We start from the raw sequence: 25,902 nt of genomic DNA, 5'->3' as shown, positions 1-25,902 counted from the left end.
ACTTTCAATAGTCATTATTATTTTACCATTCTTGATGTTAGGGAAAACAAGATGTGTAGGTGAACTTCTGTTTTCAGCGGCTTCTTTCTTCTGGTTAACAGTTGAAATAAAACTGCTAAAAGTGGAAATTTGGCCTTTGGATCCTCTGTCCAAACCCTAAAAACAGAGAAGTTAACATTGCAGTATAATTCCCACTAGCTATATTTAAACTACTTTATTGCAGAAATCATAAACACTTAAACAGAGATTTTAATTTGATGATAGATACATGATATACAGATAAAATATATAACACTGACTTACCTTTTTTAGGACCAAATTTTTTAAATATAAAATGAAAATAGTTGTATCATGCCTATAAATTGATAAAGTTTGGAAACAGGGATATAAATAGTATCTTCCTTATGGGGTTACTACGAGATCTCTCTGAGATAATAGGTATCAAGTAACTGGCATGGCCCCTCGTACACTGTACATGCTCCACTCATGTTAATGGCTCTTTTACATTTGTGTTTAGGTAACACTATTTTTATGAGCTCCACAAATATTATTTTCAATAGTTAACATGCATGTGAAATTTCATATGTTGATTCATTGAAGGTTTTCTTTTCTTTTGATGCAACTTTAGCAGTTCAGGTAAAAAGATAAACCCTTTAGAGCTCATTTCTTTCTATGTACCGTGACTACACTTTGGGTGTACCAGGATTAAAAGAGATAATGCTAATATAATAAAAGGTGATAGGTGAAAAACCCACAGCTAATATCATCCTAAATGGGGAGAAATGGAGAGTTTTTCCTCTATTGTCAGGAAGAAGACAGGAATGTGCACTCTCACCACTGTTATTAACATAGTAATGGAAGCCCTAGCCACAGCAGTCACACAACACAAAGAAATAAAAGGCATCCAAATCAGCAAAGAAGTAACAATTTCATTCTTTGCACATGACATGATAGTAAACATAAAAAACCTGAAAGACTCCACAAAAAAACTGCTAGAACTGAAAAACGATTCAGTAAAGTCACAGGACACAAAATCAATGTACAGTAATCTGTTGCATTTCCATATACCACTAACGAAGCAGCAGAAAGAGAAAATCCGGAATCAATTCCATATAGAATTGCACCAAAAATAATAAGCTATCTAGGCATAAACCTAACCAAAGAGGTGAAAGCCTGTACTCTGAAAATTATAAAACACCAATGAAAGAAATTGAAGGTGACACAAAGAAATAGAAAGATATTCTATGCACATGGACTGGAAAAACAAATGCTGTTAAAATATCTATACTACCCAAAGCAAATGACATATTTAATGCAATCCCTACCAAAATATTAACAGCATTTTTTTTCCTAAAGAGCTAGAACAATCCTAAAATTTGTATGGAAATACCAAAGACCTTGAATACCTAAAGCAATCTTGAAAAAGCAAAGCAAACCTGGAGGCATCAAAATTACAGACTTCAAGTTATATTACAAACCTGTAGTGATCAAGACAGTATGGGGTTGGCATGAAAAGAGACACATAATGTGATCAATGGAACAGAATCAAGAACCGAGAAATAAACCCACAACTGTATGGTTAACTAACTTGCGACAAAGCAGGAAAGAATATCCAATGGAAAAAAGACAGTCTCTTCAACAAATGGTGTTGGGAAATTTGGACAGCCACATGCAGAAGAATGAAACTGGACCACTTTCTTACACCACACACAAAAATAAATTCAAAATGGATGAAAGATCCTTGAAAACACAGGCAGGAACCTCTGGCCTCAGCAGCAACTTCTTAATAAACACATCTCAGGAGGCAAGGGAAACAGAAGCAAAAGTAAACTACTGGGACTTCAATAACATTATAAGCTTCTGCACAGCAAAGGAAACAATCAACAAAACTAAAAGGTAACCTATGGAATAGGAGAAGAAATCTGCAAATGACATATCTGATAAAGGGTGAGTACCCCAATATATAAAGAACTTATAAAAGTCAACACCCAAAACTGAATAATCCAATTAAAAATGGGCAAAAGACATGAACAGACATTTTTCCAAAGAAGACATACAGATGGCCAGTGGACATATGAAAAGATACTCAACACCACTTATGAACGAAATGCAAAGCAAAACTACAATGAGGTATCCCCTTGTACCAGTCAGAATGGCTAACAACAACAACACAAGAAACAATAGGTGTTGGAGAGGATGTGGAGAAAGGGGAACTCTCTTATACTGTTGGTGGGTATGGAAATTGCTACAGCCGCTCTGGAAAACAGTATGGAGGCTCCTCAAAAAGTTCAGACTAGAGCTACTCCACCCATCAATCACATTACTAGGTATTTACCCAAAGAAGACAAAAATACTAATTCAAAGGGATACATACACCCTTGTGTTTACAGCAGCATTATCTACTACAGTCAAATTATGGAAAGAGCTCAAATGCCCACTGACTGGTGAATGGATAAATAAGACATGGCATAAGTACACATTGGAATATTACTCAGCCACAAAAAGTGTGAAATCTTGCCATTTTCAACCATGTGGATAGAGCTCAAGAGCATTATCCTAAGTGAAATAAGTCAGAGAAAGACAAACATCATTTGATTTCACTCATATGTGGAATTTTAGAAGCAAAACAAATGAGCAAAGGCAAAAAGGAGAGAGAAGCAAACCAAGAAATACTCTTTTAACTATAGAGAACAAACTGATGGTTAGCAGAAGGGAGATGGGTGAGGTGAGGAGTTTGAGTTAAAAAGGTGATGGGGGAGAAAAAGATAACACTAAGCCCTTAGGAATCCACAGGTGCATCTAACAGTGCAATCTTCCTATAGCACAGAATCTATCCATTAACACACTTTTCACAAAATAATAACCATAAAGTCCATAATATGTAATTTATCTGTATTTTATAATTATAAATAAAATATTACCAGGCCAATATTCAGTTATAGAGCTACCTCAGGGTCTCAGCTCTCTTGCCAGCTTACTGATGCTTAATAAAATACAACTTCTTGGGGCGCCTGGGTGGCTCAGTGGATTAAGCCGCTGCCTTCAGCTCAGGTCATGAGGGCTCTCTGCTCAGCAGGGAGCCTGCTTCCTCTTCTCTCTCTGCCTGACTCTCTGCCTACTTGTGATCTCTCTGTCAAATAAATAAATAAATCTTAAAAAAAATACAACTTTCTTCCTTAATATTCACTCCTTTACTCTAAATGTAATTTCTTTGCTTTCACAATAGTTTCCTTTTCTTCTCCTCCTTCTTAATCCACTGAATTGATTTCCATTTGCCTTTTCAGAATCAGCTCATACACTAATGTAGCAAAAACATTCATGATTACCAAGAACTGACACTCCCACATTTCCTACTTTCCTAGAGATAAATGGGGCCAACCGATTCATTCTCATAGGGCCACAAGTAGAAATTTTGCTTGTGTACTGACTAGATTTAGGCTCAGTGAAGACTGGTTAATATTTCTGCTAGGATTAGTCTACGTGATCCAGCCTATTATATATATTGCCTAACTAAAATCATCTTATATGTGTAGGATACAAATCTGTTTTCAGAATCAAACCGTATCATCTAGGGTCTTGTACAAAACCTACAATGTGATGAGTGGCTCAACAAATGGCTATTCCTATGACAGTGGCATAGTAAAACAAGTCACTTACTGCATACTTTGCTACAGGCTTGGTGCTATATTAAGTACTTTCATATACCATTCCTATGAGATATGTATTTACACCTCACTTTATGAATAAGGAAACTGAAGTACCAAGTCCAAGTTCACAGAGATGGTAAGTAGGAATTCAAACTCTGAATGACCCTGAAGTCTGTATCCTTAAACCACCATATATCAAAGTCTCTAATATAGTAGCTATCACTTATTAAGAATTTATCCTGTGACAGTAGTATGTTACACATATCAGCTTGTTTTTACAACAACCCTTTGTGACTGTTACCTTCTTGTCTTTTACAAATATATGCTGAATGAAATTTGATAGCTTTAGGAACAACTCATGTAAGTAGAGGAAATCAACATAAGGAGAAAAACTGAGTGTATACTAAGGAAATGGTGTCCTAGCAATCTAGGAAAGACTCAATAGTTTATTTTCCTACTTCTTCCTCTACTCCTTCTCAATAAAAGAAGGTCCCAAAGAACACTGTTTAGCTTACTTGTGGAAACTTTGAATAATAAAAAATAACGAGTAACTGATTGGATCAACAAGTCCATTTTGCAGCTATCAATTCAAATCTCTAATAGATGCAAATTCTTGGTAAATTGTAGCAATACACTCAAATTCACAGAACTAGTATGTTGATTTAGGAAAATAAAATAAAAATAAACTATATATTTGTAAAAGTAAATCATTCCTTATTATAAATATTAGGATAGTTAAATAAGAATTTTATTAAATACTCGGGCCAAGTTTGCTGCTTGGCTGTTTTGTGCTATAGAACATCTTAAGTACTAGTGGGAACAAATGTCAAATTTGATCACTATATATTTCGTTTATATATATATTTCGTATGTATATATATATATATTTCATTTATACACAGTAATTAATAAAAATAACAAATTTATAAAAGGAGAGCAATGAATGGCCTCCCAGGAATGAAGTTATGTTGACTTAGCTTTAAATATCTTCAATAATTTAACATACCAAGGGCAGGTTTTTTTTTTCACTGGTAACTGTCAAAGACAGTTAACTGTTACCTCAGACTGAGCAATATAGGATTTAGGGAGCAGTGTCATTGAACCAAAATCAGAAATGGAGAATGGCCCAGTTTAGATGAGACTTGAGAGACAGGCAGGAGCCATATCACGAAGCCCTCAAGCTATGGAGCAGAGCTGATGTGCTGGGTGGAAGGAGAAGGGAAAAATCACTGAGGACTTCTAAGCAGGGAGCAACATGATCACATCTGGATGTTTAGAAGATTACTCCGTCAGCAGTGTAGAGAAGAGGCTAGAGGGAGGAAAACTAGAAGTGAAACCTGGCCTTGGAGGACCTTTATATCAGAGGAAACAAAGTCTGAACCAAGACAACAACAGGAATAGGGAACAAAGATTCATGGAAGGCTGGGCCAAAACAATGGCAAAATGTAACAGCTACTTCCGCTCTAAATGTGAAGCATAATGGGAATCACGGAACCCTCCCATAGGCTACAAAATAAACAACGTAAAATGCTTTATTTCCAAGTTCAAGAGAACAGGCAAACTTTGACATCTCACCATAAACAGAGGATATATGACTTAAGAATATGTAAAAACTTGAAAATTCTAGACTGGGTTTTATAAGAATATGATCTGTGAGTGACCAGAAAAGGAATCAACACTCACTAGGCAAAAGCATGTTTCTCATGCCAAAATAAAGGATTTTCCCCTAACTTACAGGGTTATCATTATGTCACTGTTATGTAGTAACTGTTGTGCAAAACTAATAGAAGGACAGATCTGTGGGAAAGAGAGGCATACCTCCTTTTATCACTCTTTATCGCATTTTGCAGATACTGCATTTTTACAAATTGAAGGTTTGGGAAAACCTGGATCAAAAAGACTATCAACACTACTTTTCCAAAGCATTTGCTTACTATGTGTCTCTGTGTCACATTTTGATAATTAATGCAATATTTCAAACTTTTTCATCATTATTACTATGGTGATCTATAACCAATGATCTTTGAAGTTACAACTATAATTGTTTTTGGGACACCACGAACCACACCCATAAATAATGGCAAACTTAACTGATAAATGTGTGTGTTCTGACTGCTTCACGGACCAACTGTTCTCCCATCTCACTCCTTCTCCATGGGAGTCTCTATTCCCTGAGACACAACAATATTGAAATTAGGCCAACTAAAAACCCTATAATGGCTTCTAAGTATTCAAGTGAAAGTAAGACTTACACCTCTCACTTTATATCAAAAATTAGAAGTGATTCGGCTTAGGGAAGAAGATATACTGATGTATGAAATAAGCTGAAAACTAGGCCTCTTGCACCAAAGATCCAAGTTGTGAATACAAAGGAAAAGTTCTTGAAGGAAATTAAAAGTGCTATTCCAGTGAACACACAAATGATAAGAAAACAAAACAGCCTTACTGCTAATATAGAGAAAGTTTTAGAGATCTAGATAGAGGATCAAACAAGCCACAACATTTCCTTAAGCCAAAACCTAATCCAGAGCGAGACCCTAACTCTCTGCAATTCTATAAAGGCTGGGAGAAGTGAGGAAGCTACAGAAATGTAGGAAGCAGTAGAGGTTGCATCATGAGGTTTAAAGAAAGAAGCCATTTCCATAACCTAAAAGTGCAAGGGAAGCAGCGAATGTTAATGTAGAAGCTGTAGCAAGTTATCCAGAAGATTTAGGTACGTTAATTCAAGAAGGTGGCTGCACTAAGCAACAGGTTTTTCAGTGTTATTTCGGATGAAATAGCCTTCTACTGGAGGAATAGTCATCTAAAACTTTCAAAGAAAGGAGAAGTAAATATCTGGTTTCAAAAGATAGGCTGATTCCCTTTCTAGGGTGATTTTAAGTTGAGGCCAATGCTTGTTGACCATTCTGAAAATTCTAGGGCCCTTAAAAATTATGGTAGATCTACTCTGCCTGTGTTCTAGAAATGGAATAATAAAGCCTGGGTGACAGCACATCAGTTTACAACATGGTTTACTGAGTATTTTAAGCCCAATGTGGAGAGCTACTGCTCAGAAAAAAGATATCTTTCAAAATATTACTGCTCATTGACAATGCACCTGGTCACTCGGGAACTCTGACGGAGAATGAATTGAGCGCTATCTTTATGCCCGCAGCTCATGGATCAAGGAGTCATTTTGAATTCTCAGTCATATTTTAAAAACATGTTTCATGAGGCCGTAGCTGCCCTAGATAGGAATTCCTCTCATGGATCTGGGCAAAGTCAAATGAAAACTTCTGGAAAGGATTCACCATTCTACATGCCATTCAGAACATCTGTGACTCATGGAAAGAGGTCAAAATAGCAATATTCACAGGAGTTTGGAAGAAGTGGATTCCAACCCTCATGGATGACTTTAAGGGTTCAAGACTGTGGAGGAAATAACTGCTAATGTGTAGAAATAGCAAGAGAACTAGAATTAGAAGTGGAGCCTAAGATGTGCCTGAACTGCAATCACATGATAAAACTTTAACAGATGAGGCGTTACTTCTTATGGATGAGCAAAGAAAGTGGTTTCTTTCTTTCTTTTTCTTTTTTTTTTTTTTTAATTTCACAGACGGAGATCACAAGCAGGCAGAGAGAGGAGGAAGCACGCTCCCTGCTGAGCAGAGAGCCCGATGCGGAGCTTGATCCCAGGGTCCTGGGATCATGACCTGAGCCAAAGGCAGAGGCTTTAACACACTGAGCCACCCAGGTGCCCTAAGAAAGTGGTTTCTTGAGATGGAATCTAGTCCGGTGAAGACTGTTGAAATGTCAAGAGAGGATATAGATTAGTACATAAACATAGTTGAGAAAACAGAGGCAGGGTTTTAGACAATTGACTTCAATTTGGAAAGAAGTTCCATTGTGGGTTAAATGCTATCAAACAATATCACATGCTGCAGAGAAATCATCTGTGAAAGGGAGAGTCAACTGATGAAGTATACTGTATTGTCTTATTTGAAGAAACTGCCATAGCCACCCCAACCTTCATCAGCCACCAACCTCGTTCACCAGTCAGTAGTTATCAACATCAAGGCCAGATCCTCCACCAGCAAAAAAATTATGACTCACTAAATGCTCCGATGATGGTCAGCATTTCTTAGCAATGAAGTATTTTTAAATTAAGGCATGTACATTGTTTTTTAGATATTATGCTTTTATACACTTAATAAGCTACTGTATAGTGTCAGCATAATTTTATATGCAGTGGGATATAAAAAATTTGATTTGACTTGCTTTATTGTAATCTTTGCTTTATTGCAGGGGTCTGAACTAAATCTGCAGTATCTCTGAGGCCTGCATGATATGAGCTGACAAAGAAGATAAAGGATCAATAGCCAAGGAGATATGAAATCCAAGAAAAGGTGATGTGTTAAAAATGAAGGGAGGATCAAGTTTCAAGATAAAAATGTGGTCAATGATGTTGAACAATGGAAAATGGTTAGATCAAAAGTATGCCTACTAGAATGAGTAACTGTGAAATCTTGGGGATACTGCAGACAACAGATTCAGGGGAATGGTGGATTCAGAAACTATTATGAACTGGACTAGTGAATGAGTGGGAAGTTAGGAAATGGAGGCAATGAGCAGGGATTGCTCTGTCCAGAAGCTTTACAGAAGGGGAGAAAGGCCAGTGGCTGGAAGGGTGTAAAGGTTTGAGGGAAGATACACTGAGCCTGCTTCATGGTTGCCATATCCAGTGTTTGCTTCTGTAGTCCCTAGAGCATTGTTCCTATTTTTTGTGCAGGAATGGCCATGGGTGGGAGCAGAGATAGGAACTCAACAAAAGGGCAGCCATCTGTAGCCTGAGTGGCTACCCATTAAGGTGGTCTTGCATAAAGGGCATTGATGCTTCCTAGTATGTAATCAGGAGGTCTTTCCAGATTTTAGATGAAGGAATATGGAAAGGAGTGCCAGCCAAGAGTGGGAGAATAGCAGGGGCACAGAGAGCAGCCAGTCTCTGTTCCAGTTTGATTTTGGTTCTGATCTATGTACATGTATCATTCCAATAAATCCCCCTTTTTCCTAAGGCTTTAACCCACACAAACATAGTTGAGAAAACAGAGGCAGGGTTTTAGACAGTTGACTTCAATTTGGAAAGAAGTTCCATTGTGGGTTAAATGCTATCAAACAACATCACATGCTGCAGAGAAATCAACTGTGAAAGGGAGAGTCAACTGACGAAGTATACTGTATTGTCTTATTTGAAGAAACTGCCATAGCCACCCCAACCTTCATCAGCCACCAACCTCGTTCACCAGTCAGTAGTTATCGACATCAACATGGCCCAGCTTTCTGTTGCTTGTAATTTAAAAAAAAAAAAATTTAAATGACATGGAAAAAAATCCTTATTCTACTAAGTCTCTTGTTTTAAGATGGCTATGTTCTTGATAATTAATACTTGAAATGACCTGATACAAATCATCAGCAATTTCAGAGGCTGACAGTACACCACAGATCAATAAAAGGAAACTCACAAAATAGCCATTGCCCTACACTAGCTTGTACAATAGAAATCTTCCACAAAACCTAATACTTTCACAAGAAAAAATAGGGCAGCATGTTGTGCCATGATAAACTAAAAATTAGAGAATCAACTCAAGAAGCTTTTGGGTATTGACATCAAACATCAGACTAAATTAAAGGTTAGAGAACATTTCTTTATGAGTCTTCTAAGAATTGGATCTACCACAATTACTACATCTGGTTTCCTGAGGAGTTTTGGAAATGCAATCTAGGAGTCCTAGAGAAGGAGAACACTAAGGATGAAGCCCTGGAATGTGGCCAGCCCACAAGCAGTGGGCTGGATGTGTTGAAGAATAGAGAGTAACAGGATACCCAACCAGCTGTTACAGATTGAAGATCAGCACAAATAGGGAACACAGGGAAAAAAATACCAGGAATTCATTGAGGAAAAAAACTCAAAATATTTAAAGCTGGCATAATAAATAGTAGACTTAACTCTAGGCAGAGGCTACCATAGATTCAGTAAATAGCAAAAAATTTAATGTAGTAATTACGTAACTAATCAAAAATCATATTTCACAAATACCTACCATGGACCTCAATAGTCTCTTTGACCATTATATAATCAAAAAATAATTTTAAAAAATGTAAATAAATACTTAGGTTATCTGCTCTGCTATTGTTAACATATGATATTGTTGACCTTATTTTAAATTTTTATATAAATTGCTGAGGAACAAACTACACCTGAGTTAAATTTCTGATTTCTTTATCATATTTTTCATCAGGTGCTAATAAGAAGGATATCTATGATATCCTTTGTACTTAATACCAAGTTCTATCATATTCAAAATTCTGATAAAATTACCTTGCTAATCCTCTATTCCCCAAAAGCTGCTGTAGAAGATAAAGCATTTTTGTTCACATTCTAAACCAATCATTGATAAAAGAATAATATGCTGGCTCTGTTCCATCATGAAACACCTTTTAAAGCCATAATATCTCACTACCTTAGGGTCTTTAAATAAAAATATTTTAAATTGAATTCTTATATCTATAAAATTCATTATTCATAACATATTTTAAACATATTTAACTAGTTTTGTGAACAGGTTGGGAAATGCTTGCATTTTAAACTATATCAAGTGAAAATTAATATTACAGTCTAGCTATTTAGGCCAAGTGGCAGAAGTTTTACTTACTGAAGAGACAAACACTAGAAATTGACTCTGCATAGAGCTCTGTGGTGAGGTCAGTTCTGAATGCAAAGGTGTCACAGGGATCCAGTCAACAGGACACGCTAAACTGTGTTCAGTATCTTCTATTTGAGGGGTATGTAATGTATTTTAGAAAATGCTCCATACAATAAATAATGATTCGGCATTCTAAGATGTTCGATAATACTTAGTTACTTAGAAAATGCACAAGTGTAGAATACTTGTCATCAATAATGTCAAATATAAAGCAAACAAACAAAATTCAACATATAGTAGTGGTTCTCAAACTTTCTGGACTCAGGATGCCTTTACACTCTTAAAGATTATTGCATGTATAAATTTCTTTTACGATAACAATAAACCCATAATGGAAAATATATTTTCTCAAACAACAACAAAAATCTTAGAGAGAAGAAGGACATTACACTTTGCAAATCTATTTTAACATCTGGTTTCACAGAAGACAGCTGGATTCTTCTGCTTCTGCATTCAATTTGTTGGAATAGCAAGTCATGTATGCATTAGAAAACTACACTCTAGGGGCGCCTGGGTGGCTCAGTGGGTTAAGCTGCTGCCTTCGGCTCAGGTCATGATCTCAGAGTCCTGGGATCGAGCCCCGCAGCTGGCTCTCTGCTCAGCAGGGAGCGTGCTTCCTCCCCTCTCTCTGCCTGCCTCTCTGCCTGCTTGTAATCTCTGTCTGTCACATAAATAAATAAAATCTTTAAAAAAAAAAAACTACACTCTATACTCAGGAGAATGAATGGAAGTAAGACAAGACAAATAACACCTTAGTACCCTAAAAGTAGTTTCAACCTCCTGGACCTTTATAAGGATGTGGAAGATAACACTTTGAGGACTGCTACAATAGGAATAAATAATAATTAAAACTAAGAATGGATTTAAGAAATTTGGGGAGGACAAGAAAATACCATCCAGATCTGCACTAATATGGCCATTTGCTAAAGGGGCCATGGAGCACTTGAAATGTGCTAATCCAAACAGATACCTAGTAAATGTAAATACACAATTTTCAAAGACATACTATGAAAAAGAGGTCTATACTGATTAAATATTGAAATGGTAAATTTCTATATTGATAAAATATTCTCCAGTGTCTATACTGATTAAATATTGAAATAGTAAATTTCTGGATACATTGGGCTAAATAAAATATATTATTCAAAGTAACTTTACCTCTTTATTTTTATTCTTTTTGATGTAGCTATTAGAAAATTTTAAATTACATATTATTTACATTATGTTTCTCCTAGCAGAGCTGATTTAGACAGATGAAAACATATTTTCCAAAACTAGATCCAATACAGCATACAATCTTGGGAAAAATAACAGAATTATTACTCAGATTGAGAGTATCCCTACATCATTTTTGGAAGAAGGGATTTGCTGGAAAGGTAGTGAATTTAAATATGGTATAAAATACTCTATAGACAAAGAATAAAAGATACCTGAATGAATAAAGACTGAGGGTCTTGATTTGGTAATTTCTGATAAACATATAGGTCTATATAGATACAGATTGATATATATCTATATCTCACAGCAATCTATACTTTGGGCCATACCTCACTGAAACGTATTTTTCAAATCCAAAGATAAATATTTCAGCAGTAGGTTAAGTGCTCCTAATATAATGCATAATGTATGTATCATTCAGTATCAATGAGTCAAGAAACTACTTATAATGCATAGAAAACTACAAAGATTGACTGGCTTCCTGTGGTATCAAGCAAAGGCTACTGTGTCAAAAGACAGGTGAACAAATGTACATTTATGTGTTTAAAGTTAAAATAAAAAACATCTAAGATAGCCTCCTATACCAACTTTTTATAGAAACTGACCTAAATTACCAGGGAGGGCCATATCAGCTGAGAGGCTTCAACTGTGTTTAGTCTACAAAGGAGACTATTTTTAGGCCCTGTTACTGGGTAAAGATACTTTGTTTTTCTTTTTTGTATGTTTTTTTTCACTGTTCCTATTAGGATGCTGGGTTACAAAATCAGAAGTGTTAACTCTGCTGGACAGACATCTAGGAAGATGTGAAAAGTTAGCTACTTGCAAGGTGTGAGCTTCCCTCCCAAACAAAGTAGCACCAGTCCAAGTGGAATTGCTTTAAGTGATATAAACCACCTCTTTCAAAGGAGAATAGGGGGGTGCCTGGGTGGCTCAGTGGGTTAAGCCGCTGCCTTCAGCTCAGGTCATGATCTCAGGGTCCTGGGATTGAGTCCCACATCAGGCTCTCTGCTCAGCGGGCAGCCTGCTTCCTCCTCTCTCTCTCTCTCTGCCTGCCTCTCTGCCTACTTGTGATCTCTGTCTGTCAAATAAATAAATAAAATCTTTAAAAAAAAAAAAAGGAGAATAGGAAATAAGGATTCGGATTCTGGAACAAAATTCTAACACCAAAAAAGTCACAATGCAATTACTCTTATAAATTACTGAAACTAACACTACTTAACATAAAAAAAAGTTAGTCCTGAAACAGAAAATTCAGTGTTCACTCAACAGGAAGGCAAGGTGGCATAGGAGATTTTATTCACTTATTTTACAACACAGAAAAAGAAAAAAAAATGGCATCAATAAATTACCATTATACCATAAAATACCACATTTAAATTGTATGATTAATGCAATCACAATTCCTCAACCAATTTGCTCTTCTTTAATAAGAACATGTGGATAAAAAACAAGTTAATTTGGAATAGAGCTTTCTTTAATAACTAGGCTCAGACTTCAGACAGACTTCAATTCAGTTGAATTAATAAAATTTCAATAATTTCTATTTTTCAAAGGCATATTTGTCTACTACAATCATTCCCCAAAACATGTTTTTTGTCTGCTTACCAAAATGTCACTAAGTTACAAATATCAACTTAGGAACAACTAATCCTTCACGTAAGGCTTAGCAGTCTAACATTTTTGCAATGCAAGAAGGAATCCTTCACCCACAGAGTAAACTCATACCAGAAAAACAAAAAACAACAACAGGAGAAAAAAGTAGGGAAACCAAAGCTTCCCAGAGCTTTCTCAGCTCCACCCACTTCCTCACTTGTCCTCTGTTAATCTTTCTCTCTCTTCCTCAACTCACACTAAAAATAAGCAAGTTAAGTTCCAAACACTATGCCTAAATAACCGCCACTCTGGTAACACTGGCTGTACCCCCTTTACTTCTATTTCTTTTCCTTTTAAAAAAATTTTTCGGGGCTCCTGGGTGGCTCAGTGGGTTAAAGCCTCTGCCTTCGGCTTGGGTCATGATCCCAGGGTCCTGGGATCGAGTCCCCACATCAGGCTCTCTGCTCGGCGGGGAGCCTGCTTCCCACCTCCCACCTGCCTCTCTGCCTACTTGTGATTGATCTCTCTCTCTGTGTGTGTGTGTGTGTGTCAAATAAATAAATAAATAAATCTTTAAAAAAAAATTTTTTTATGAACCTTGGCATACACCAGCCCTAAAAAGTTCAGAGAATGCATAATGTCCTTGAATCAGTGTGCATGTGTGTGTGCGCACGCGCATAAACGCGCCAGTGTGCATGCACACCGAAGGAAAGGAGAAGGAAGATGGGGTGGTCCAGGTTGGGAGGCTTGATATAAAAGTTTATGAAAGAAAGTACCAAAGCCATAGAACAGACTTAGAAAGGGTGAGCTGGCTTAAAAACAGCTCCCCAGCTACAGTTGTTGGTTTGTAAATAACAATAACAACAACATAATAAAAATATCATCATCCAACATTTATTGAGTCCTCACTTTGTCAAGGCTCTTTCCTAAATGCTCTATGTATGTTAATTTAGTCTTCTCACTTATCCTAAGAGGGGGTTCAGTTTCATACAGGGCACTTTTGGAGGTGTCCTGCTCACAACTTACAATGACCGCTTTTCTCCAATTGTTACATTTAGTCAAAGCACTTGTGTCCTAACATTCTGAATTAGTTATGAATGAGAGAATAAGCAGGCAATGACATAATGGCTGTGCAGTTAAAAAAAAAATTGACAAACAGACTTTACAACCCACTCAAAATTAGAGACACCCTGGATATGTATTTATTTAGCGATCACCCTGCTTTTTATGTCTCAAGACTTTCAGATTGTTTTTCTTTAATGAAATTGCTTTATTTTATATAGAAAAATCATTCATTCATGCCATCATTAAAACTGACACTATCAGCGATCCTAGAACACATTTTCTCCTCCATAACAATTCTATCTCTGGTTAACAAAATTTTGAACTTGTCACTAGACCACATCTCTTTTCAAAAAGAACAAATATTGCTACAGGTGCAGGTTCTTTGAACCACACTGTCCAGACCATAGATACAGTATATGGAAAGTGCATGGGTTTCTGAGCCAGAAATGTCTCAATTTTAAACAAAGCTCTGCTTGTTGCTATTTTACTCTTTGGCAAGGAACAGCAAACCTCTCTGACTTTCAGATTCCTGTTCTATGAAATGAAACTACCTTCCTCACCATCATAGTGTTTGTTGTGATTGGTTTTGGTTGCAATCTGACTAAATAAGACATATAGGGAAGATGCTTAGCATAGAGTAGGTACTCAAATACTAGCTATTACTTATATTACTTATATATATATTAAACATATACATATATTTTTACAATATCTGTGGTTTATTAAATTGCTTAAAACCTCTGGCACCATAGCCTTCACTCTTTCCTGTCTCACCTCTTGTTTAGGACACAATGGACAAAGGGCATAAGAGTCTCCATGTATGAGATTGTTCCAAATACCTAGATGGGCAGGGTTTATGGGAGTTCACACACACACATATGTTTGTTTGGAATGTTACTGGCTGGACTGCCTTTCGATGTAATCATTTTTCTCTGAGGTAACTTATCTGGAAACTGCAGAATCCTTTTTTATATCAATCGTCCCTCTTTTCCATACTGTTGCCTAATAAGGTTCCACATCATGTGGGTTCTTCCATCCCTTCCTGCTATCACATGGCCATCACCTGAGCGGATGCACCTGTTTACCTTGGGTACCAACTTCAAAGCTCCTTCTTTGTACTCTTCCTTATCCCCCCTCCAGGCTAACCACTAATCACTACCATGGATTTCATTATGTCATTCTGATGTGGAAAACAGAGGCAGAAGAAAAGTTATTAAATTTCCTTACTATCCAGAGCCCACTGACAAGTTCTTGAAACAGGCAGAGTGACATTCCTCTAGGGACTCAACTACTTCCACCTTAATACTGTGCTAAGGGCAAAAGGCAATCTCAGTCAGACAGCACGCCCCCCCACCCCATCCCAACCAGGATCCTGTAAGTCTATATTAACATATAGAAATTCCTTTGAAAACATCCTTTATCTCTAAACCCTCCAAGAAACATGCTGGCAATCATCCCCAAACATAGGGCCCACCAATATGTATGTGAAGGGTCTCATGATTAAGGTTTTATTAGACGGTAATAAGTGACCTTTTCCCAACAACAGCTAGCCCCTCAGGGTCCTAGAAACCTTGCCACCAAAATCCCTTAGAGATTTAAGCCATCCCTGACCCCTTCTAACCTACAAGTATATAATGGACCATTCCTCACAGCTCCAGGGCAGCAGCAACTCTTTCTGCCCACGGGTCCTGTCCCTGTGCTTTAATAAACCATCATTTGTACCAAAGACGTCTCAAGAATTCTTCCTTGGTTGTTGGCTCTGGACTCCACCCCACTGAACCTCACTTATATTCTAAAACTTCATCGGTTCCTCTATTTAAGCAACTCCAGTGGCTTCCCACTAACCACAGCGGGGGAGAAAGTCCATACTTTTGTGCCTGGTGATCTGGCTCCAGTCCCCAAAGCAATCTTACTTACCTCCCACAAGTTCCCAGCACGCTTCCATTGGGCTCACTGTATTACTCCCTAATGCTTTTCCTTAAGTCTTGCTCATGTTGTTTTCCCCACTGGATTACTTACCCACTTTCTTTTGACCATCCAAATCCCATCATCCTTCAATGGCCAGCCGGCTTAAATAATTACCTTTACTTCAAGGCCTTTTTTCACAGTTCTGCACACATTGATTTCCTTTCTCTGGTCTCCTATAGCGCAAATTGTTTCTATGGTTCATTGTGACTTATACACATTGCTTTGCTTTGTTATGTTTCCATGTGTAAGCCTTGCCTCCTCTGAGGCAGGCATTTTTTTTAAAAAACCATGTTTTTGTGTTTTCTGTAGCATCTAGTCCAAAGCTAAACATAATAGATGTTCCATAATTGGTAGTTACATTTTAGCTAGTGGCTTCACCAAGCCCATTTATACACACCTGACACAATGTATATGAACTTGTTCTTGATACTGACTTCCTATCAAATCCTCTCTATAAACTTTGAAATTTCCCTCAAAACCTTCCCCTCACCTTCCACCTAGTTGACAAGTCTTCGGGCCTTCATTGTGGGCAAACTTCCCTTTGAAATCCTAAACTGGTTTCCTCCATTTCCCTTCTCCTCTCTGACTTCATTAAATCTAGCTCTTGCTTGAAGACATTTCATGCTTTGCTAGAACCCATTTCATTCCTTGCTATCCTACCCTGTGGAGAACTTCCTCCCTTTTCCCACTCACCGAATTTAAATGTTGAAGTAGACAGTCAAACTCAGCCTCACTTGCCACTATTATTTTTTTTTAAGATTTCATTTATTTATTTTATTTGAGAGAGAGCATGAGTGCTTACGTGAGCTGGGGGAGAGAGAGGGAAGACAGAGAATCTCAAGTAGACTCCACGCTGAACATAGAGCCCCATGCAGGGCTTGATCTCACAATCTTGAGATCATGACCTGAGCCAAAACCAAGAGTAACTTAACCGACTGAGCCACCCATATGCTCTGCCACTATTATTTCTGCTCTAACTTTGGTCATTTTCTTCTTCCCTATTCACCATTTTTTTCTAACTTCTGTATTGTATCAACAACTAATTTACAATATTCTCCTCCACTCCAATTTGTCAAACTCAGTAAATTCAATGTTCACACCACCACCCCTTTGCATCTATGTCCTGCTTCCATTAGTCTCCTCAACTCTGTGGACTTGCATCATCTCTCCACAACAGCAAGGCTAAACTATGCACCCTGATGGTTTCCTGAGGTCTCTATCTTGAGCCTCTTGAGCATCTCCAACTAGAACCACTTTAACCAACATTTCTCTCAGTTCCCCCACCACCCTTGATTTCTGCTGTGCCCCACTGACTCAATCCATACCTTTCACCAGTCCATTTCAAATGCTGCTCCGTAAACTAAGTAGACTTGAAGAAAGGTAGTTAAAACACAGATTTCATGGAGCTCTTAATTTAGTACATAAAGCATGCATTTTCAATCTTAGCTACATCTGAGAATTTAAAAGAAGTCTGAGAGCCATCCACAGAAATGGATTTAACTGGTATGCAATTGAAACTGGACAATGATGCCTCTAAAGTTCCCAGCTGATTTTACTCTGCTTCAAAGTTTGAAAACCGGAGCTCTGAGGTGAGATCTGGGAATCAGGATTTTAACATGCTACCAGGGAAACTCTGGTTAGTCAGGTTTGACACCACTGTGCTAGGGACTTTGTGGCTAGAAGGGGCTTCCTTCACACTTAGGTGGTCTTAGGATCAATCACTTCAGGGCTGCTTTTTCCAGCACCCTCCATCCCATCCCTGTATATATTTTTTACACTTCCAGGATATAGTCCCAGCCCTCAAGCTTTCTTAGGGCATCATAACCTGGCCTTCTATTTATTCTAGGGAGTTGTCACTCTAAATTACTTCCAAACTCCTGTAAAAATGTAATAGAATGGTTTTCAGAAAAAGCCAGTAATATAGGGTTACATTAATTGAGTCATAAACTCAGTGCACATAGAACTTTTCATCTAGGGCAAAAAGAATCACTAAAGTGTCCCAAAGAAAAAGTTGTTTTTTCGGCAATCAGGTTCCTAAGCAAACTTCCAAAAGCTTCATCTAGTCCACAGTGGAGGCTGAAAAACAACCAACAGGCCACAAACCATTCTTCTGTGTCCCTCCACAAAAGGCTTTCCCCACCTGCTGGTGATCTCAGACATCATCCCAGCTCTCCTGCCCTCTGGAGGACCAAACACATATTTTATTCAATTTTCTTTAATTCAAGGTTTTAAAAAACTTATTGAACTCTATTCTTGTTTGACTAGTAGTAAAAGTCCATAATCTTTTATTCACACTTTTGAAATCCTATAAGCTATTAAAACTGAAAGGTTTTTGTGCCTCATACGGTGACAAAACATGTACCTGACCTGAACTCTGACAATCCAACCTGATCTGAAAGGATATGAAGCTATTTATACTTAAGACTGACTTTACCTCTCGTGGTGTGAATACACATACATTTGACTGCAGAACTACTGACATGCTTGATTATGAAGAACTGGCCAGGACCTCACTGCAGATATTATATATGACATATGTACTGAATTGCCTTTCTAAAATCTGAAAAACTCTAAATTCCCAAACTCCAAACTCCAAGTTTTTCAGGAAACAGTCTGCAGACCTGGGTCCATGGTATATCAGTTTCTCCAAGTTTTTATTCCAAACCTTCAATTTTTCAGTTAAACTGAGATAAATATGTTTTGGGCACGGTGCTCAGTAGAGGACCAAAACTCATTCATATAACTTTTTCTTATAAGCATATTCATTAATTGTTTTAAACTGATTTAAAAAACTTTTAAAACACTGTCTTTTTGCGAGTTAAGGATGTCTTGGATAAACTCTGAAAGCCTAGGTTACCAACATAAGAACTGGGTCTGTGACAAATTCCTTTAAAGCATCTCCCAAAGTGCTTTCTAACCACACACAACTTCAATTTACCACTCAATTCTAGATATATTTTAATATGTGTGTCATTTTATTACTGTCCACACTTTGCTGCAGTGATTTAATGATCAGAGCTTGTTCTAACAATTTCCAGTTATCACAGTCCCTAGATATTTTTTTAAAAAACCTACAGAATCAAAACATTATTCCTAACACTTTAAAGAGTGAGCTATTTTAGTAACTTCTTAGTCATTTAAGAGGGAGGTTTTAAGAAATGAGTTTGCAAGTAGGAATAAAGCAAATGTATCATGTTCTCTAAACTTTTACTGTTTTGTCAAGCACAGATGCATGACAAGTCACGGCCTTTAAATGTACCCAAGCAAATTTTCAAAAAGTATTTAAATGTTATGCCAAATAAAAATCTCAAAAATCAGATTAATTTGTGTGTGTGTCTGTGTGTGTGTGTGTGTCTGTGTGTATGTGTGCGCGCGCGCGCGCCAAAGTAACCAGAATCATAACCACCAGTAAAAACAGGGAAGGGGGGCTGTCCCATTACATCATCTGGCAATATGTAGTTTGAAGCCTTAGAGCGCTCTCCAATTAATCCTTAAGAAAATCCAGCTGGGAAATCATCCCTGTCAAGCTCAGATAACTTGAGTTTAAATAAAAGGTTAAAAAAATCCTCCCCACCTTACGTCACATGTCTGTACCATATGAAAAATAAAACCATCACTGAGGCATCTACCTCCCACTATCCTGACAGCAACGGAAAGGTCACAATTAAGTGGAACTCGCCGCACAGTCTGTTCAATCCGAGGGGGGAAAGGAAAGAAAATCGAAGACAAGGGGGGAATCTCTGCGCCCCCATAGCAGGCAGGCACCTCGGTGGAAAACCCACTCCCCCCTGCCTGCTACCTTGCCCTGATCCAACAGATGATAACGTGGACTCCAAAAAGCCGGTCATTTCCTTAGAGAAAGTGGGCCCCCTCCAAGCCAGACAATAACCGAGAACAGGCAGCGGACGCGGCCACCCCAACATTTTCCGATTCTCGAGATGTGTTCGCGGCTGTCCACACACTCCACTGCGGCTCGGGGAAGGAGGGACCGGCGCATCTCGGCGGGCGGCCTCCGGGGTCGCCGGGCGCCCCCGCCTTCCCTCCAGACGCCCGCCGTCGGGGCGCCCCGCTGCCCCCGCCCGGCACCTACCACAGCAGCTCCGGCGCCCGCCGATACGATGGGCGGCAGCTTGTCGCGCTCAGGCTCCTTCCCTTTCCTCTCGTCCGGAGCTGCCGCGGCCACCTCCGGCGGCGCGGCGGGCGAGGGCACCCGACCCGCTTCACTCATGTCGGGCCGGGCGGCGGGAGCGCGAGGCGGCGGCGGCGGCGGCGGCGGCCGGGAGGCTGCTGTGGCTGGCGCTGCTGCCGCCGCGGCCGCGAGAGGGCTCTGGGCCGCCGCTTCCAACCGCCGCCGCCGCACCGCCCCCGCCCGCGCCCGCGCTCGCGCCCGCGCTCGGCCCCGCGCACGAGCCCGAAAGCCCCGCCCTGCCGTCGCCCCCGCGCGCGCCAGACCCGCGACCGCCGCTCCGCGTGGCCCCCGCACTCCTCTCGCCTCGGCCGCCCCCGCCCCGCCGCGCGCTCGCGGGCGGCGGGTCAGGCTACCCTGCGCTGCCAGCCTCGGCCCCCGAGGTCTGGAAGAGGAGGCGCCGCGGCAGACGTCTGGCGGCCATGTTTGCCGACGGTCGCCAGACCCGGCGAGGAGGGGTCTGCACTAGAGGATCAGGACTGAGGGGACAAGGCGAGGCCCGCAGAGGGTCGGGCCGGGAGTGAGAGGGCCCGAGTGGCGCTGGTTGGCACGAGGTGGGCGCGGCAACGTCGCCTGCGCGGACGGTCCTGGCCTGGGGCTTTCAGACCCGTGGGACTGGGCTGGTGGCCTTTTCCCCCCAGCGCCCACAAAACCGTCTGCCTTAGGGTCACTGATTGTCCCTGCTATCCCTGCCCGCCCGCCTGCTCCAAGAGAGGCGGTCTCGAGCCAGCGCATCCTCAGGCGACAGCCTTTCCTTTCTTAGACCAATTCTTTCCAGATGCCGAGAGCCCCCACCTACAAGGGAAAAAACTGGGGGTGGGGGGAAGTGAGACGTCGTGGGCTCCACCTTCTTCACCACAGGGCTGCACGTCCAGGCCGCACTTTCCATTCCTGTTCCCTTCGTCCCCCCTTTGACTGCCAAATCCGCCTCTCCCTTCCCGTCCCCACGCGCCTACAGCTCGCGCTCTCCCTGCATCTCTTTCCTGCCTCCTATCCTTGCTTTGTTCCTTTCCTTTTATAAGTTACAGATGGACGGACTCAAACTCCGCTGTTGCTCAGACTCATATTCCTTAATGTCAGATCATTAATATGGGTAAGAACTTTCAAACTGAAGAGGAAAGCTTTTAATCATAATATTAACACCACCCCCCCATCCCACCCCGCCAAGCCACACAGACAATTTCCTTTCCTTTCTTGTCGCCCCCTCCTTTTCCTTTTCTCAGTCTACTGGAGCAGCGAAGACACCTGCAGAAGAGAAGGGAAAGAGTAAGAATGCGCTGTATCGCTTATTAAAAATAGGGACCTTCTCGACATTTCAAGTGTTCAGATTTTTAGGCTGTGGCTTTGTTTTGTTTGAGGTTGAGTGAATTTTCAGATCGAGCATACCCAGATCCAAATGTAAGAACCAAAAATATATCTGAAACAAAGCCGAAGATGATGTTTGGGTTATCTGTTTTACATAATTCAGAATTATTAACACAACTAAGTACTAGTTAAAGTGCACCCTGAGATGAGGTTGCCTATTTTTCAAACCCAGAATCTGTAGCAAGCAGATCTGAAGCAACCAATGTAATGAATATAACAATTAGTGTTCAGTTAATTTCTAAGTTATAAATTCTGACTTTCATTTATAGACAGGCTCTTTAGTTTTAATACAGTTGCTGTCATCACCTATTTAAATGCTAATTAGTAAAAGGTATGGAGGAAGTACCCATACAGTCAGGAAAAAGTATTTCTGTGCTAAACAGCCTTGGAGGGAAATGATGTATACAGACATTACTTTAAAGCATTCTCCTTTCTTTTTTTCTTGAATTCTTTTTCAGGATTTCCTTTCCTTAAACCTCTGAAATATTCATCCTATAGAGAGGAATCTACAATCACATCCTATTTTTAGCAGGTCAGCTTGCTGATCTTTTAATATGGCAAAAACTCAAATGTTGTTTTAGAAAGGGAAACCTTTATTTTAACTATAATTCAAAATATTCTGTGCTGCCAAGCTAGGTTGGTGGAACAAATACTGTGGGGAGTACTGCCTGGGGGTGGGGGGGGGAAGTATCCTTTTTCTGACTGTTTTCAACTAGATTTAGTAATTTGTGATAAAAATGCTTGGATGAGAAACCACTTGAATTACATGCCTTCTGCTTTCTCTTTTCATGTGTGAGACTAAATAAAAGTGTGTCTGTACATGTAGTCACATTCAATAGACCAAAATGGCTAAATATTGGCAAAACAAGGCAAGTCAAAAATTTTAATTTCTGCTACTGCACAGTATAGATAACCCATTTCTAAACAAGTCCACTGGTTAATTCACCTGTGAGTTACATACCCCTAATTATAATCCACTGGTGTTTTCTTTTACTTCCTATTAAATACATTGCTCTCCAGGCACCCTCCATCCCTCCTTCATGCACATGAACTCCGGGGTGGGGGTTGGAGTCCAGATGTGGGTGCTAGAAAACTGCAGGGTGTTGGCCCCTGGGGAACTAGTGGCCTTGAGAGGCACATTCCCAACCGCCACAAACATGCCTCTGGGGCTCAGGTGGCAGAGAGAGGGTTGTGAAGCTGGATATGCTGAGAGCTCCGGCTGGCCTGCATGAAGGTGTGGTGAAGCTGCTTTTCAGCTATGTAAGTGTCAGCCTAAAGTGCAACAGTGATGGCATCCAAATATAAACTCATTAGCCTGGGAAAAACTGGGAGTGAGGTGGAAGAACATTTCACTTTCCCAAATCCAGATGGAAAACCAAGCTCATTAATTATACCTATGGGGAATAGGAGTTTTAGGGGTGGGGAGGTTAGAGAGCTGGTTATGTCCATGGAACAAGGGGAAGGAGCAAATTACAAGGTAATGGAATTTCTAATTATAGATAACACTCTATTATAATTACATAGAATAATACTAATCCAGTGAACAATAGCAAAGTAAGTTCTGGCAGGTCATTTAAGAGTGTTTTATAACTAATATCTTAAGTATAGCAAGTATGGCTGTGAAATAGTAAACTTGTTTTTTTTAAAGGAAACATCCTTTTCACATTTCAACTGAGTGTTGTCCTAAAGTAGTAGTAAATTTGGCGAAGGAAACTATTTTAGCCACGTTGGCATTGTTAAAAACATTGTTAGAACTCTTCCTTAGGTTTAATGACTGTGGCTTTTTAAAATTATTATTTAAAAACAGCTTTTCTTTATTAATAAACAATACATTGTCATTACAGAAAAAGACAGAAAATACAAATTAGCAAAATGAAGAAAATATTAAATTCTGGGTCCTACCCAACTTCAGATCATTGCCAAGACCTTGGTCTGTTTCTTTACAAAATCGATCTCTCTCTCTACACACACACACACTGTTTCTTGATTTGTTTTTATAAAAACAGAACATACTGAAACGCTGTTTGAATCTGTGCAACTTATTCTTCAGAATACCCTCAGTCTGACTTTTTTTTTTTTTAAATTTGTGCAATGTTATGTAGAGGCAAAACTGACGAATAGAGTGGATGATCATCAAGCTTTGAATTCTGAATCAGACCTCTGTTCTTTCACTCTGGATTCCCAAGGCCATTGACCTAGTCAAGGCCCTCAGGATCTCCCACCCAAATTATTTCCCTAGCTTGCCACTTGATCTCACCTTCAGTGTTTTACCTGCTCCAAGTCCTACAGGAATGATCTTTTTCAAAATATATAACTTCGTGTCAGTCCTTTGTTTAAAAAATGCGTCAGTGATCTTTCAAGGCAAAGCTTTGAAACCCCTCATTTAGCATCTATCTGAATTCTTTACAAAGCAGGCATTTTCTTAATTAGAATCCATTTTTCTTTCTCTCTGCTCCAAGAGCATAATGTACACACTTCCATTTATATACCTATTATCTTACATCTTAGTATTTTATTCTCCCAGTAGGTCATGGCATAGAGAGGAAAGGGCATGTCTAATTTCTCCTTGAATCCCTGGGGTGTACTATTAAGGAGGCACTTGATATGCTCGGAATAAATGAAATAAGATGTTTTCTTGGCATGGCTTCTAAGGGCTCTGAGGACAATTTCCAAAGAGGAACTACAAAAATGCTCCAAGTGTTGGACTGCCCTCATTCAGATAATTTGGTCTGGTATTGCTTCTTCAAAGCCTGGATCTTCTAGGGCAGTGCTGTCTGTTAGAACTCCCTGCAGTGGTGAAAGTATTCTCTGTCTGTACTGTCCTATACAATAGCCACTAGCCACATGTGGCCACTGAGTACTTGAGATGTGGCTCTTGTGTCTGAGGAACTGAATTGTTCCTTTTAGTTCATTTATATTTGAGTGGCCAAATGTAACACGTGCTGTCCTAGAACACAGCAGGGCTCTAGAGTCCCATCTCAACTTTTTAAAAAGTCTTTTTGAGGTACCCAAACTTAGTGTCATCTTCATTAAAGAGCTTTACTGTATCTTAACTTCTTTCTTTAGAACATATGCAAGCAAACCTTCCCCCAAAGAATGAGGGCAGATCTAAAAGAGTTCTGATAACAAGCCTAAAAACCTCAATGATATCTTTTTTTTTTTTAAAGATTTTATTTATTTGACAGACAGAGATCGCAAATAGGCATGGAGGCAGGCAGAGAAGGAGGGAGGAAGCAGGCTCCCTGCTGAGCAGAGAGCAGGACCTGGGATCATGACCGGAGCCAAAAGCAGAGGCTTTAACCCACTGAACCACCCAGGTGCCCCAATATCTTCCTTTTTTAAATTATTTTTTTTTCTTATTCTGTTTTCACAGGACTTTGCACTTGTGGATGAAACAAACATCTTGTCTTAGCCCAGTGTGATGTAGAAGGAAATATGACTGGCAGTAAAATGAAGATGTCTGTATGTGTTTTTAAGTTGGCTTGGGATGGCTTCTTTAGATATTTCCGAAGGAATATCAATGTATCAACACACACACACACACACACACACACGTGCATGTGCCTAGATACCTCAATATAGGTAGATAAATGTTGCCTTAAATCTTAACCCCAATTTTATATTTGTTTTTACAAAACAACAAAAACGTCCCCTTCATGATGCACCCATTTGAAAATTTTCATGAATCTCAGTTAAAAGAAACTCTATGGAGGCACCTGGCTGGCTCAGTTGGAAGTGGGTACAACTCTTAATCTTGGGGTCATGAGTTTGAGCCCCACATGGGGGATAGGGATTATTTGAATAAATGAAACTTTAAAAAAATAAAAAGGAATAAAAGGAATGATATGTTCTAAGGTTGCTGAAGACATCAGTATAAGTCAAAATGGCAGACACTGTTATTCATTCTTCCCCTTTCTCTTGCTGATTCAGTGTGAGATGGCACTAAGCCCAGTTAAAGGTGATTTCTTTTCTGTTCCTTATAGCTTCTTGCAGCCATATGAGAATTCTGGCCAATGAGGGGTAAGCTGAGTGTTTTAGGCAAACTTTTGCTACCTTTTTCCTGCCTGAAATTAGTGTATGATGTGTGGACATGGGGCTACAATTTTGTAGCCATGAGGGT

General features: G+C 39.5%; 1 protein-coding gene across 2 annotated transcripts in view; it reads right to left on the bottom strand.

Annotated features, from left to right (window-relative positions):
* HECTD2 (HECT domain E3 ubiquitin protein ligase 2) overlaps positions 1 to 20,498 on the bottom strand; it is a 74,859-nt gene extending 54,361 nt beyond the window's left edge. For both annotated transcript variants that reach the window (XM_044240092.1, XM_044240093.1), the window contains exons 1-2: positions 20,322 to 20,498; positions 27 to 156 (exon numbers count right to left, since the gene is read on the bottom strand). In XM_044240092.1, the coding sequence (XP_044096027.1) occupies positions 27 to 156; positions 20,322 to 20,459 (268 nt within the window). In that variant the 5' untranslated portion in view covers positions 20,460 to 20,498. The remainder of the gene's footprint in view (positions 1 to 26; positions 157 to 20,321) is intronic.
* Positions 20,499 to 25,902: the final 5,404 nt, after the last annotated feature.

The sequence above is a fragment of the Neovison vison genome, chromosome 2 (genome assembly GCF_020171115.1).
Source record: "Neovison vison isolate M4711 chromosome 2, ASM_NN_V1, whole genome shotgun sequence".
NCBI lineage: Eukaryota > Metazoa > Chordata > Mammalia > Carnivora > Mustelidae > Neogale > Neogale vison.
This window is presented reverse-complemented; position numbering and strand designations above follow the sequence as displayed.